Source organism: Monodon monoceros, unplaced genomic scaffold (genome assembly GCF_005190385.1).
Source record: "Monodon monoceros isolate NGI ecotype Baffin Bay Population unplaced genomic scaffold, NGI_Narwhal_1 Super_Scaffold_2, whole genome shotgun sequence".
Taxonomy (NCBI): Eukaryota; Metazoa; Chordata; class Mammalia; order Artiodactyla; family Monodontidae; genus Monodon; species Monodon monoceros.
The window spans coordinates 60611872-60625882 of record NW_021703776.1 but is presented as its reverse complement, the minus strand read 5'-3'; the positions used below and the strand labels follow the sequence as shown (position 1 = coordinate 60625882).

At 39.2% G+C, this 14011-nt stretch overlaps 1 protein-coding gene across 14 annotated transcripts in view; it reads left to right on the top strand.

Moving 5' to 3' along the window:
- Positions 1-14011, top strand: part of PDE1C (phosphodiesterase 1C) — a 610522-nt gene that overhangs the window by 531276 nt on the left and 65235 nt on the right. For all 14 annotated transcript variants that reach the window (XM_029234327.1, XM_029234329.1, XM_029234335.1 and 11 more), the window contains 3 exons: positions 1020-1140; positions 10125-10206; positions 13677-13797. In XM_029234327.1, the coding sequence (XP_029090160.1) occupies positions 1020-1140; positions 10125-10206; positions 13677-13797 (324 nt within the window). The remainder of the gene's footprint in view (positions 1-1019; positions 1141-10124; positions 10207-13676; positions 13798-14011) is intronic.

The window sequence follows — 14011 nt, the reverse complement described above, 5'->3', positions numbered from 1 at the left end:
TCTGTGTCTCTATTTCTGCCCTGCAAACTGGTTCATCTGTACCTTTTTTCTAGGTTCCACATACATGCGTTAATATATGATATTTGTTTTTCTCTTTCTGACTTACTTCACTCTGTATGACAATCTCTAGGTCCATCCACGTCTCTACAAATGACCCAATTTCATTCCTTTTTATGGCTGAGTAATATTCCATTGTATATATGTGCCACATCTTCTTTATCCATTCATCTGCCAGTGGGCATTTAGGTTGCTTCCATGACCTGGCTATTGTAAATAGTGCTGCAGTGAACATTGGGGTGCATGTGTCTTTTTGAATTATGGTTTTCTCTGGGTATATGCCCAGTAGTGGGATATATATACCCAGTATGGTAGTTCTATTTTTAGTTTTTTAAGGAACCTCCGTACTGTTCTCCATAGTGGCTGTATGAATTTACATTCCCACCAACAGTGCAAGAGGGTTCCCTTTTCACCACACCCTCTCCAGCATTTATTGTTTGTACATTTTCTGATGATGCCCATTCTAACTGATGTGAGGTGATACCTCATTATAGTTTTGATTTGCATTTCTCTAACAATTAGTGATGTTGAGCAGCTTTTCATGTGCCTCTTGGCCATCTGTATGTCTTCTTTGGAGAAATGTCTATTTAGGTCTTCTGCCCATTTTTGGACTGGGTTGTTTGTTGTTTTAATATTGAGCTGCATGAGCTGTTTATACATTTTGGAGATTAATCCTTTGTCCATTGATCCATTCACAAATATTTTCTCCCATTCTGAGGGTTGTCTTTTCGTCTTGTTTATGGTTTCCTTTGCTGTGCAAAAGCTTTTAAGTTTCATTAGGTCCCATTTGTTTATTTTTGTTTTTATTTCCATAACTCAAGGAGGTGGATCAAAAAAGATATTGCTATGATTTATGTCAAAGAGTGTTCTGGAAGGGATTTTAAAAAATGGTGATTTGTTAAAAACCCTTATTGAGGTTCTGTAAGTTGGTCATCATGTGTTTGGATCCTTTGGGTTTACAGAATTGAAAAGCCGAAAGCATTATCCCTGATGTTGCACACGGCAGACATTAGCCATCCAGCAAAAGCCTGGGAGCTCCACCATCGCTGGACAATGTCACTCCTGGAGGAGTTCTTCAGACAGGTACCTTGTTGCTCTGCTAACCATGCCCCCACTGCTGTCATCTATGGACATATCCTGAATTTTATATTTCAGCAACATTGTGATAAAGACTATTGCAATTACAGTCATCTTTGTGGAGGGAGGGTTCACAGCTTTTTTTTTTTGGTCTTCTGGTCATGTGATATTTGAATCTCACCTAAATTCTGATTCTCGGACTGTTATGGTATTTCTATCCTATGCAAAAAAAAAAAAAAAAATGCATTTCCTTGTGGCAGTCTTTTGTCAAAATGTCAGCTGATGAACACTTTTACTTTTTGAGGGGGTGAATGACCAAATGGCAGTCGCTTTAACTCGCTTCTCTGTTATAATTGGCTGGATTGTTCCTTTCTAGCAGACAAACCCATGTTGTCAAGTTCCAAAGCCGGGTGGGGCAATTTGAGGTCAAGAAATCACTAGAAGCTACTGTTCCAATTATATTTAAACTTAGTACATCCTAAGACACAGGGTTGTGTTTTCTACAAGAATAGTGAGAGTCTTTAATGAGGATACATTGCTTTGAATTTTTTCAAAAAAAAGGTGCATAGGAGTAGAGAAATAAAAAGGTAAATAAATGCATAGCCCAAGACTGCTGTCTTCTCAAATCCAGACATGTGTGCTAAGCTCATCTCAGGAAGAGCTGCCATTATATCTGCTTTGAGATGTGAGGTCCTGAGGTTGAAGGCAAGACGACGTGTAGATTATGGGACCTGATTGCAGTTAATTCATATTAAACTCTTGTGAATTTACTGAGGGCGGTTACAGTATGGATTCAGAGACCTCTAAGATTCCATAAAACACTACATATTAACACCAGTCTCAACTTTGTCCTCTAAACTGGCAAGACATGTACTCTTTCACTGGTTACTCAGATTTTTGGAAGCAAATTACTCTTATGATTACTCTTTTTCTTATGATTCTAGTTTGAATGGAGAAATTATAGAAGGCATTTCTGTGTTTGTTTTTTTCCTTCTGAAGCTGCACACAATATCCAGTAACAAAGTGGGACTAGAGTTAACAGCATATTAGGCAAAGTTCAGAAGGCCCTTTATTGGAATTTTTATTCCAACGGGTTTGTGGTCTGGAACTAATGAAATCACTCCTCTGGTTCCCAGTGGCCTCATCTGTGATTTGTCTTTTGGAAGGTGGGAGGATTTAAAGGAAGGTTGAACCGGATTTTTTCCTTAGTGTCCTTCCCACATTAAATGTTCTACAATTCCTTCATTCTGTCCAAGGGTGCACATCAACACGTGCACACACGTGTGCCCCCTTAAGCTGTTCTATGAATATGCCAGCAGGTACCTTATTCAGCATATGGCTGTTTCCCTTACATCATTGCTTGGCCTCACAGAGTAGTTCTCAAGGGGAACCGAAGGGCGTGAGAGGAACTAGAGCTGCACACGTGTGGCCATGCTGTATATACAAGAATGACTGCAAAATCATCCTTAATCGAGGGCTAATTTTGAGCCATTTTTCCAGAGGTTACTTTTCTAATATTAATGAAAGAATTGTCTCCAAATCTCCACTTCTCTTATCATATGCTTTTTTTGATTATTGCTTTTGTAATAATACTCCCTATAACTAGGAATATTTAATCTATAGCCAGAGGTAAATCATCACTAACTCATATAAGTTTGAGGTATTGAAGTGATTCCTTTTTTTAATTGTGAGAGAGTGAATATGAGAAATTACTTAAATATGTGAACATTTTTTCCCATTAAAGGAAAGCTTGTTTGCACAAACATAAGCTTGAATTGAAAGAAAATGTACCAGAGGCAATGTGAAAATAAGCATGTTGAATTTCTTGCCAATTGGGAATGGAATGTTATCTCACTGGACTGGAACTATTTTTTAGCAATTATGATTCAGTAAATTATTTTTATTGACTTAATGTTTTAACCCAGATGCCATAAGCCATGGTAAGTAACCCACGTAGGAGAAATGTTGCCTGAGTTCTTAACTATAGATTTTAAATTGGACAGTTCAAATGGGAAATCTCAATGGGACTGTAGAATCGTTGAAAAAATTACATTTAGAAATTGGGTTATATTTCAGAATAAGGGCATATAGCCTCAGTGCTGATAGACCAGACCTTCTAGAGTAAGTTACATCTTCAGTTTTACAACCAATTTTTACAAAATTCAAGCCACTGCCTCAAGTCTTTTACAATGAAATATTGACTTTAAGGAAGTATAAGTTTGCCTCTTTGGTGAATACATTTTGAGATTCATTTCCTTAGTATTGCTGTGTATTTTTCAAACATCTCCTATAATTCTTCTAATTTCCTCTGTGTTTGTGGTTGTTTCCCCGCTTTTATTTCCTATATCAGTGTCTTTTTCCTTTCTTCTGTATGAAATTAGCTAATCATTTGATTATATGCTAATCTTTAGCTAATCTTTTTTATTTTATGATGTCAGTCACTGTTTTCATTTTTATTAATTCATTTCTTCTGCTTGAGTTTATTTTGTTCTTTTGCTAATTCCCTGAGTTGGATGCTCAATTCAATTATTTTCGTTCTGCCTGTTTGATATTAGAAAATATAAGGCTAGGAGTTTGTGTTATCATGAATCTCGTAGGTTCTAATATGCAGGTGTTCACAATCCTTCTTTTCTAAATATTCTGTAATTTGGGTTTTGATTTCTCTTTTGCCCAAAAGTTGCTTCAGATGGAGATGTTTGTTTATGTAATTTTCCAGTGGTAGTTTCCTTTGCTTTCTACTTTTGCAGTTAATTTGTGGCTTATTGAAATTTGATCAAAGGATTGTTTTCATTGTTTGGATCTTACTGTGAAACTCATTTGTCACCTATTTATAATCAATTTTTGTGAATGTTCATGGCTCTTGAAAAGTAGGTTTATTTTCTACTTACAGGGTATAAAATTCAAAGAACACCAAGCACATCCACCTTATTAATTATGTCATTTAGGTATTTTATATATTATTTTAAAAATTTTGATCTATCATGGGCTGACAGGTGTTTCTACTATTTTCATTTTCTATGTGGTATAGTTTTTGGTTCATGCATGTTGATTCTGTGTTATCTGTGTTCTTGGATATTCATAACTGTTAGATTTTCATAGTTTACTGTACCTTTATCATTATAAAGCCCGCTTCTTTGTCTTATCTAATGCTTTTACCTAGAATTCAAATTCGGCTCATTTTAAGAAGAGACTCTTGTCTTTGCACAACTTTCTACACTAACCTTTTCAGAGACACTTTGATTTGGGTGTGTCTTTTAAACACTGTATATAATTGAGGTTTTTCTATGAGTCAATCTAAGATTCTTTTATTATTTGAAACCAGCCATATTAACATCTATTGAAATGACAGGCATCTTTGCTCTTAGGTGCTGTCATATTTTATATTATGATTTCTGTTTTTGTGGCTTCTTTTTAAATCTTTCACTATATTGGTGGTACATTCTGCTTTGTTATGTTTTTATTTCTTCTGATGACTTGAAAGTTTTATATTATGTTCTAGTGGCTAACATGATAATGAAAACTTGACATCTTCTATTTATTTAGATAGTATCTATTGCCTCCCTGCAATAGTAAACTTCTACGTCCTCTTGCTGCTTCCCCAACACATCATTGTAACTTGCTTAATTCTTGTAGTCTGTTCCTTTGTTATTTAAATAGAGCTCTATTCCTTTATATATCAGGTTTAAATGGTATATTTGCACCCCCATTTTTAACGCATAAGAAGGACAGCACTTATTCATAACTCCCAACACCTTTCCCATTTTCCTTTCGTAATATAACTAATTCCTTGTTACTGTTTGTTGGCTATATTATTTCTAAATTCTTAATATTTTCTAAGTGAGCATTCTGTCTCATGTACTATATGCTGTTTACAAAAAACACACCCAAAACAGTGTGACCCAGAAAAGTGGAAAATAAACAAATTTGGCAAAGGCATAATTCTCCAGTTGTTCTTGTCCTGGCTCTACTCAGTGCTGGCACTTCGGCCATGGTTGATCCATTCATCTATTGGTTGGTCAAAGTTGTTCCTTGAGTGGTTTCTTCTAGAAGTGCTAAAAACCACATTTTTGTGTGTTTGCAAGTTTTTCTACTGCTGTTATAGTTGGGTCACAGTTTGTCTGGGTAAGACATTTTTTTGAATCAAACCTTCTTTCCCTGAGGTCTTTTTTAGATTTTGTTCAAATGTCTTCCACCTATGAATATTGTTATGGGGAGGTTGGAGGCCATGCTAGAATTATTTCCACGTCTAGGTGATATATCTTTTTGCTTATGTGCCCTAAGGATAATTTCTTTACCTGTGAAGCCCGGTGACATTACTAGGATATATTTCAATAACGAGTGTTCTATAATAGCTTTTCTTGGGACCTGGCGTGCTCTTTTTCTGTATAGATTCAAGTTACATTCATTAAATTTTTAATGATTTCCTTTTCCATTTGTTTTTGTTTCCTTCTTTAGGAAAATCAGTTATTCATATGTGGCCTCTCTTGTTTTTCTTCCATGTCTGTTATTTTCCTTTAAATCTTCTTTAACTCTCTGATCAGTGGTATTTTGTTCAGTCCTGAACTCCATGTCCCTTACTGTGTTTTTATCCAGAATAAGTCTCCTTTGTTTGGCTTCCAACACAATCTTCATTTATATGATGGTTCTGTTTTTCTTTTCCATAGCTTCCCTGAGCTCTGCTAGCTCCTGGTTCCCTAAGCCCTGGTTCTTGATAATTTCAGGAGTTTCTTTCGGATCGTGGCAGTATGTTTGGTCATCACTTGGTGGCACTGTTTTTTCTGGTGAATGTTCCCTATCTGTTATCTTTATTTTTCTATTCTTTTATTTTTTTTTTTTTCTTTTCATGTGAAGTAACTTTTCATAAGTTTTTTTTTCCTGGTAGTGGTGATAGTGCTGCCTCCTCTTTCTCTCCCCCCTCTTTCTCCCCCCACTCTTTCTATCCCCCCTCTTTCTCCTACCCCTCTTTCTCCCCCCACTCTTTCTACCCCCCTCTTTCTCCTCCCCCTCTTCTCATTCTCCTCCCTTCTTCCTTCTTCTTCTTCTTCATTTTATTATTATTTACCATCTTTGAGTGAAATGCATTATTTTTTTGACCAACTATTTGCAGGAGATATGTGCCAGGGAGAAATTGGAACAGCAATATTCTAAGTTCCATGGTTTATTATAAGGCTTCTATGACATGGGGTATGTGTGTGTGTGTGTGTGTGTGTGTGTGTGTGTGTTAGCCTTTACTTCTTCCTGGTCAAACAGTAGGCAACAGTTGTAGGACGGCTCACAGTTCAGTCTCTGTCATCCACCCACTCTCTTGCCATGCTTGTGTGTTTTCTCATTCAACATTTTCTTCTCTACTATTCCTTGGAGCTAAATAGGGTGCAGAGTAGCTCCTCACACCAGCGCTTACTGTCTCTCTGGTTTTCCCATGTAATGGATGTGGGGTACTTTTCCTGTCTGAGTGAACTTTGGAAACCTCTATTCTTCAAGCTTTATCTGAGATCTGCAGCCATAGGCCTCTTATCTGGGCATCTTACCTCACCCCTCCCGGATATTCACAGCATTTTGCAGCCGTTCCTCACGTAGTTTTGATTTGAGATTACAGATTTCTCCTAATATTCATTTGTGTTTCTGTTGTTTGTCATTCTCCTGTTTTGAGAAGATAATTTCTGAGAGGGAAGGGCAAAGATGTCTTTACTATACTTATCTTAAATCCAAAATCATAATAATTTTCTCATACCTCATACTTGTAACTTCTTCCTCTGGGAAAGAAGAATGTATATTGCTGCATTTTGTTCAACTTGATGCTTTTGTTGCCTCCCCAATCAAATACCTTTTCTTCAGTCTACCTGGAAACACTCGCTTGAGATGTCACCTAACAGTCTTTTGAACCTCTTGCATTGAGAGATGCTGTCTGCCTTGTGAACTTCCAATCCAAAAAGAACCTTTGTTTCTCTTAATTGGTTTGCTGCTTACAGATAGCTGCTGTAACAAACAAACACCCACATGTATAACAGTACACATAACATGGAATTTTATCACCCACTCATGTAAAGTACCGACAAGTGTTTCTTGATTGGCAGATGGTTTACAATAAGCAGTGATTTTAGATCCAGACTCTACCTTCTACATGGCTTCCATGGTGCTTATCTACATCAAGCAAGCAAAAGAAGGGAGGACATAGAAACATAGGCATAGGTGATTTTATAGGCCAGAACTGTGGTGGAAATACATCCCCTCTCTTCCTGTTTTATTATCTAGCACGAACTGGCACAGATTCTGGGCATCGTAGTCTAGCTACATGTGGACAGGAAATGGGGGGGGGTGGTTTGTGAACAACTAACTGCCTAATTGCTCTCCCAGCTTGCTCGTGATAAATGTCCAAGTGACCAAAGGAACTTGAGTGTTTCTAACCAAATTCATCTTTTCATTCATTCAACTAACATTCCTTGTGTTCCTTTTGTAGATTGATTCTGTGACCTTATCAGTCAGTTATCTTAACCCCTACCACAAGAATGATAGTTATTTATTTTCCGGCACTGTCCTGGAAGAAAAAAAAATGAGTTCCTTTAAAAAAAAATCCTTTGTGCTGACTGAGACTTTCCCCCTTTTTTGAAAATATTGACCTCTTTGACAAAGAGGAAGGTGTATGAATAATTCCACAAGGGCCAGTAGTTAAAGAGTTGTACAATATTTTATCAGTCAAGCTGGATTCGCCTGTAGAAGTACGTTCTTCTGTATTACTTTCCGCATATTTTTTCCAATTTATAAATGTATCTGTCCTCCAGAGGGAATTCAGGGACCACTATCTTAAAATAGGTTTTTAGTAGTTGGTAGTAATAGTTAATTAAATCCCAAAGATGTAAGTGATGTGTGGATGTGGGTATGGACAAGTCCATGGGATAAGAAGCTGCTTAATATCATGTACTTTTTCAGTAATAAAATCCAAATTAATGCATACATCTTAATAGTCAAGTGGTTAGTGTTCTTCTAAGCCACACCCATTAAAATGCACCAACAAAACAACCTATATCCCTGCTTCATAAGGAATAAGAGTGGGTTTTATTTGTGTTGGCTGAGCTAGCCCACTAAACCAGCTACACAGCAACAATTTATGTTATAAATACTCTTCCCTCTCGTCATACTGCCCAAGTAGAAATAGCTTTGGAGTAAGTTATTTTCATCATGCCACTTGAGAGATAGAGCAGCCCTCAGCAAGGCATACTCAGAAACAGAGGGACGATTGTGTCCCATGGGCTGTTCATACAGGAAAGAGTACAGAAGGAACTAAGCTACTTCAGGACTGTTCCTGAGACCCTTGGATGTCCCCAGCGCCCATTGTGACCCCCACTATTCAGCTTCCTCAGACGCCCATTCCTTTTCCTTCTTTTCAATAGATCTTAAATGTGCATGTGAACTAGCATCCTTTCTCTTTGGTAACATGCCTTAGAAAGAAAAAGCATTCAGTTTTTGAACTTTGATTGTCGAATTAGGTTATTACTCTTTATTTACTATAGGTTCATTGGCAATATTTATTATAATCAGAGTGTAACAATTAGATGTAACAAATTCACTAAAAGTTTCTCAGATCTTCACTTAGATGGTAGAAATATCTACTGGGAAACAATAATTGTTCTTTTAATGTATTTATATACATTTTGTCACTTAATCTTCATCGTTACTTGATGACATAGGGATTATTATCCCACATTTGAATTGAATGTGTGGGGCTTCCCTGGTGGTGCAGTGGTTAAGAATCTGCCTGCCAATGCAGGGGACACGGGTTCGAGCCCTGGTCCAGGAAGGTCCCACATACCGCGGAGCAGCAACTACTGAGTGCCTTAGTTCTGATACTCAACATCTCCTCCCTGTAACATTGCACCACAACTACTGAGCCTGCACTCCAGAGCCCGCGAGCCATAACTGCTGAGCCCGTGCACCTAGAGCCTGTACTCCACAACAAAAGAAGCCACTGGAATGAGAACCCCGCGCACTGCACCGCACCGCATCGAAGTAGCCCCGCTCGCCACAACTAGAAAAAGCCTGTGTGCAGCAACGAAGACCCAACACAGCCAAATAAATAAATAAATAAATTTATTTAAAAAAAAATTGAAATGTGGAGAGGGAATATAAACTTCCTGTGATCACACAGGTGGCGAGAGCAAGGCCAGATTCAAGCCCAAGTCAGTAGCCATTAACCTGGGCAGATTCTTTTCTGTTAAATTGAATCAGCACAACTTTGCGGCTCTCAGAAGGGTGACACATTTTCCCTTTCCTCTGGGCGTGTGACTGAAGTATTGCGCTCTGGTTCAGAATGGTTTTTAAAAATCATCTCCATCACTATTTAGACTTTCCATAGCACTTGCTTATTATAGTCTTGTTTTTTGGTGAGACTGAGAACATATTGGCCAGAGAATCATGTTTTATTATTGTCTAACTTGATAAACACAAACAATTATTTACTTTGCTTCTTTTTCGTTCCACTTTTCATCATCACTGAGCCCTGCAGTGAAGACCCCAGAAGCACTTATTCCAGTTGTTTATGGCTTTAGGTAGCACTTGGAGAATGAGTCCAAATCAGTCCAATTAGAATTGGTGTCTTAGACACTCCCCACAACTGGGAGGGGTTTGCTGGCTCAAGAAAGGCCGCAGGTCAGCACAGGGCAACTGGAGAACACACAAGAATTCTGACTGCTATGCTGGCTCTAGGCCACAGGACACCTTGCTTTTCTTATTTTCCTTGGGGGACCTGTTGCTGTCTGGTGAGGCTTTCTATACAACAGCATGCACCTTTGCAGTTGGATGGAATGATTGGACCCCAGAGGGCTTCAGCCTCTTGGTGTCTTTTATGCAGAGGAGCAGGTCCCAAAAGGACATATTACATAATGTAATGGGAATAATTAAAGACCAGTGGCCTTTGTGGCAGCTGAAGTTGTGAAATAAAATCTGGGCAGCTCAGCCTGTTGTTGTTAATTTACTTTGACCTCCTGTTTTTCTAGGGTGATAGAGAAGCAGAGCTGGGGCTACCTTTTTCTCCTCTGTGTGACCGAAAGTCCACCATGGTTGCCCAGTCACAAGTAGGTACGTGTTTGCCAATCCGTTGGATGGAACGAGAAACCAGAAAGGAGTGTCTGGAAGTAAGCTCAGATGCTCCCAGTGATTCTTCAGCTGGGAACCTGGCTCCATTCTGCTTGCTGTGCTCATGGCTTTGGCTGGTTGGGCTGATGGAGCAGCTCTCCCCATGCTTCTCCCTGGAGTGTAGCTGGTTCCCAGGAAGATTAGACAGTGACACTCTGCTGTCTCCATCATTCCCTGCCAAGAGAAAAAGGGACCTTAACACTAAGGCAATGACAAGAATTAGTGGTGGGAAGCCCATTCTATTTCAGTCTCTCCATTCTGCATGTAATACCAGAAGTTTCCTCAGTGATGCTTCCTCTAGCCCTGTTTCCAGGACAGCACCATTTCCTGGATGACCCTACTTCCAGGAATGGCTCTTTTAAAATGTTTCCCTCCCCTTCCTCTTTCCTCCCTTCCTTCCTCCTCTCTCCCTCCCTCCCTCCTCCCTCCCTTCCTTCCTTCCTTAAAAAAAAAATTTAGCACTTTTTTTTTTTTTTGGTAAAGATAACTTTTACACTGCTAATAACCATAATATATGGGCATTACAGAATTCTTCAGGTGTGAGGGAGGGTACCAGTGCCAAACATAAATTAAATGTCATCAGTGATCTCCACCTTGGAAGAGTCTGAAATCATTCAAAAAATAAATTCAACAAAGATTTGTTGATTTTTTTCTACTTGTGTTTTGGGGACTTATTAATTTTTTTCATATTAATATATTGAGTTCCTTTTAGGTGTAGGGCACTGCTACGCACTGTAACAGATATTATTAAAAAAACAAAGACAAATTATACATGGTGTCTGCTCCCAAAGACATTGAACCAGTATTGGGTGGTAGGCAAGAGATTGAGAAAACAAAATCTATTAGATTGTTACAATGCTAAGGTAGAGATTGTACATGGTACAATGAGATACAGAATAGAGCGTGTGAACATTAGACCCAGAAAGACTTGTTTAAAGGTAATATTTGAGTTGAGTCCTAGGAGATAAGTAGGCAGTGTCTAGGCAAATGGTGATATGTGTTAGAGGTGGATGGGGTGGGTGGAAGGAAATTGCAGACAAGGATCAGCATATACTAAACAAGGAAATTTAAAACAGTATAGTATTGTCAGGGAATTAATTACAATAGTTCCATTTGGCTGGAGCAGTGGGTAGGGAGTAGGATGTGGTGAGGGACATGTTTGGAGAGAAAATCAGGTCCAGGTTAGGAATAGCGTGTGCTTATACTTTCCTGTAGGAAATGAGGGCACAGCTAAAGAATTTTAAGTAAGGTTAAAACTATATATAAATTGATGTTTTAGAGTAAGAATCAGCAAACTATAGCCTGTGGGCCAAATCTGTCCAACTGCTTGGTCTTGTGAATAAAGATTTATTACAACACAGTTAAGCTCATTCATTTGCATATTGTCTATGGCTGCTTTTGCACTACAGTGGCAGAGTTAAGCAGTTGTATGACAAACTCCTTTATTTAGGTTTTGTATGTGGCCCACAAAACCTAAAATATTACTATCTGGCCCTTTACAGAAAAGGTTTGCCAATCCCTGCTTTAGAAAGATTTCTCTCTCAGTAGTATGGAGGATTAATTGGAGGGTTTTGAGTAAGACTAGAGGCAAGGGCTCCAGCTGGTGCTTTCTGCAATGTTACAGGGAGGAGATGTTGAGTATCAGAACTAAGGCAATACAGGAGAGAGGTAGCATATAAAACATTAAGGATTCAGCTGGATGCAAGGCTAAGATAAAGGCAGCAATCTAGGTTGAGTGGTTGAGCCATGTCCTATTTACAAGGACTGGAGGGAAAGCTGATGAGTTTGTTTGGGTTTGGACATGTTGAATGAATTTAACTTGTGAGGAAAAAAAAAGGTGAAAATACTGTCATCAAACACTTCAATTTCAGCTTACAATTATACTGCAATTAACTGCAATTCAAATTTGGCTATCAGTGTTTCTTTATCAGGACACTATTGGTATTTGCTTGGGACAATTCTTGTCTTGCCAATTACGTTACAGGATTTTTAGCATCCTTCACTGCTGGGCATTGAATGCCAGTATCACTTCCACCTCGGTCACTGTAAAAACCAAATAAGCATTTGTATGTTTCCAAACACTATATGTCCTTTGACTGGTATTTAGTTTCACGTGGCTGTGTAATGAGTTATCACCCTTAGTTCCAGATTCTGTATTTTCTCCTGATGTGTCACAGAGCACTGGGGTATTTTTGAACTGTTGAGATAGTCAGTCTAGCCCAGCATCAATTATCTCCCCAGCATGGTGATCTCTCAAAGGTATAGTTCCAGATCTGACCCTTCTCCTAGTTTCCAACCCTGTTTCTTCCAATTCTTTTGGCCCTCTTCCATCTGGATAGGTCTCTGGTACCTCAAGTCAGCAAATCTAAGACCAAGCCCACCATCTTCCTCCCCAGTCACATTCTCCCCCATTGTCCCTGTTCTCTCTGCCTTCCTGTTGGAAGTCTCTGACAGATCCCACCTAGAGGCAGGACCACCTCCCGCTGTGCATGTATCTGTGCCTCCATCACACTCTCACCTTAAAATGGCACTGGATCTTGCCTTCCTTACCTTGCCTTTGAGCTATTGCAACAGCTTCTAAAATGAGTTTCCCAGCCTCAGCCCCTATTGCTCTCTCCCTTCCCATCCATCTTGCCAGATTAACTTTCCCAAATAACATCAGAAAAAAATCTTATTACAATGCTGCCCAGACATCTCAAGGGGCTCCTAGTGCCTATCTAAATCCTAACCTTTAGCCTGATACTTAAGAACCTCCCTCCTGAGCTGATAATGACCTGCCTCTCCAGGCTTTCCCTTTCTGACTTCAAAAGAATCCCTAAACCCCAGTCATTCTCCAGACACATCCTGCGCTTTTCCCTATCTTTGTCACTTTGCTTATTTCACCCCCTGCATCTAGAATGAATACCCTTAAGGGCTCAGCTCAAACATCACAACCTCCATGATGCTGTTTGCAGCCTTCTCAGTGCAAGGGAAAATATCGTCCCTCCCTTACCTTCTCAGGAGCCTTTATTTGGGCTTCTCCTTTAGCCCTTTCCATTTTTGTGCTCATTTAATTCCTCCTATAACCTTCCCAGGGCAGGCAGGTTGTGTTACACATCTTAGTCTTTTATGCAGCACCTATTACATCGTTTTTTTACATAGTAGATGTTGAACTTGCATTTTTAAGCACTTTATTGAACTATCTCCTAAAAAGTTATAGGAAGGTTATGTAGGAGAAATGGAACTGACTCCTGATATTCAAAACAAGGAATATATTAAATGATTAAGACCAACCTATTCTCTCCTAATCTGATCTAGCGCTCCTATGAAGATGAATTTTAAAAGAAAGATACAACCCATCAGTTGGCATGGGAACATATGGAAAGGCCCAAGTTAATATGCAGTTCCTCTGAAGTTTTGCTGTTTCTCTTCAGGCTTCATTGATTTCATTGTGGAACCCACCTTCACTGTGCTCACGGACATGACAGAAAAGATCTTGAGTCCACTAATTGATGAAACCTCTCAAACTGGTGGGACAGGACAGAGGAGTTCAAGGTCAGTGCTGAATCTTGAAAGCTGGGGGTCAGGGTGGCCTGTCCATGGGGATAGACTTCTTCTGGAAGGGATGGGGGTGGTACTTCATAATTATGTTCATCCTACCTCCTCCTTATAAAAGATAAAAGGAGGGGCTTCCCTGGTGGCGCAGTGGTTGAGAGTCCCCCTGCCGATGCAGGGGACACGGGTTCGTGCCCCGGTCCGGGAAGATCCC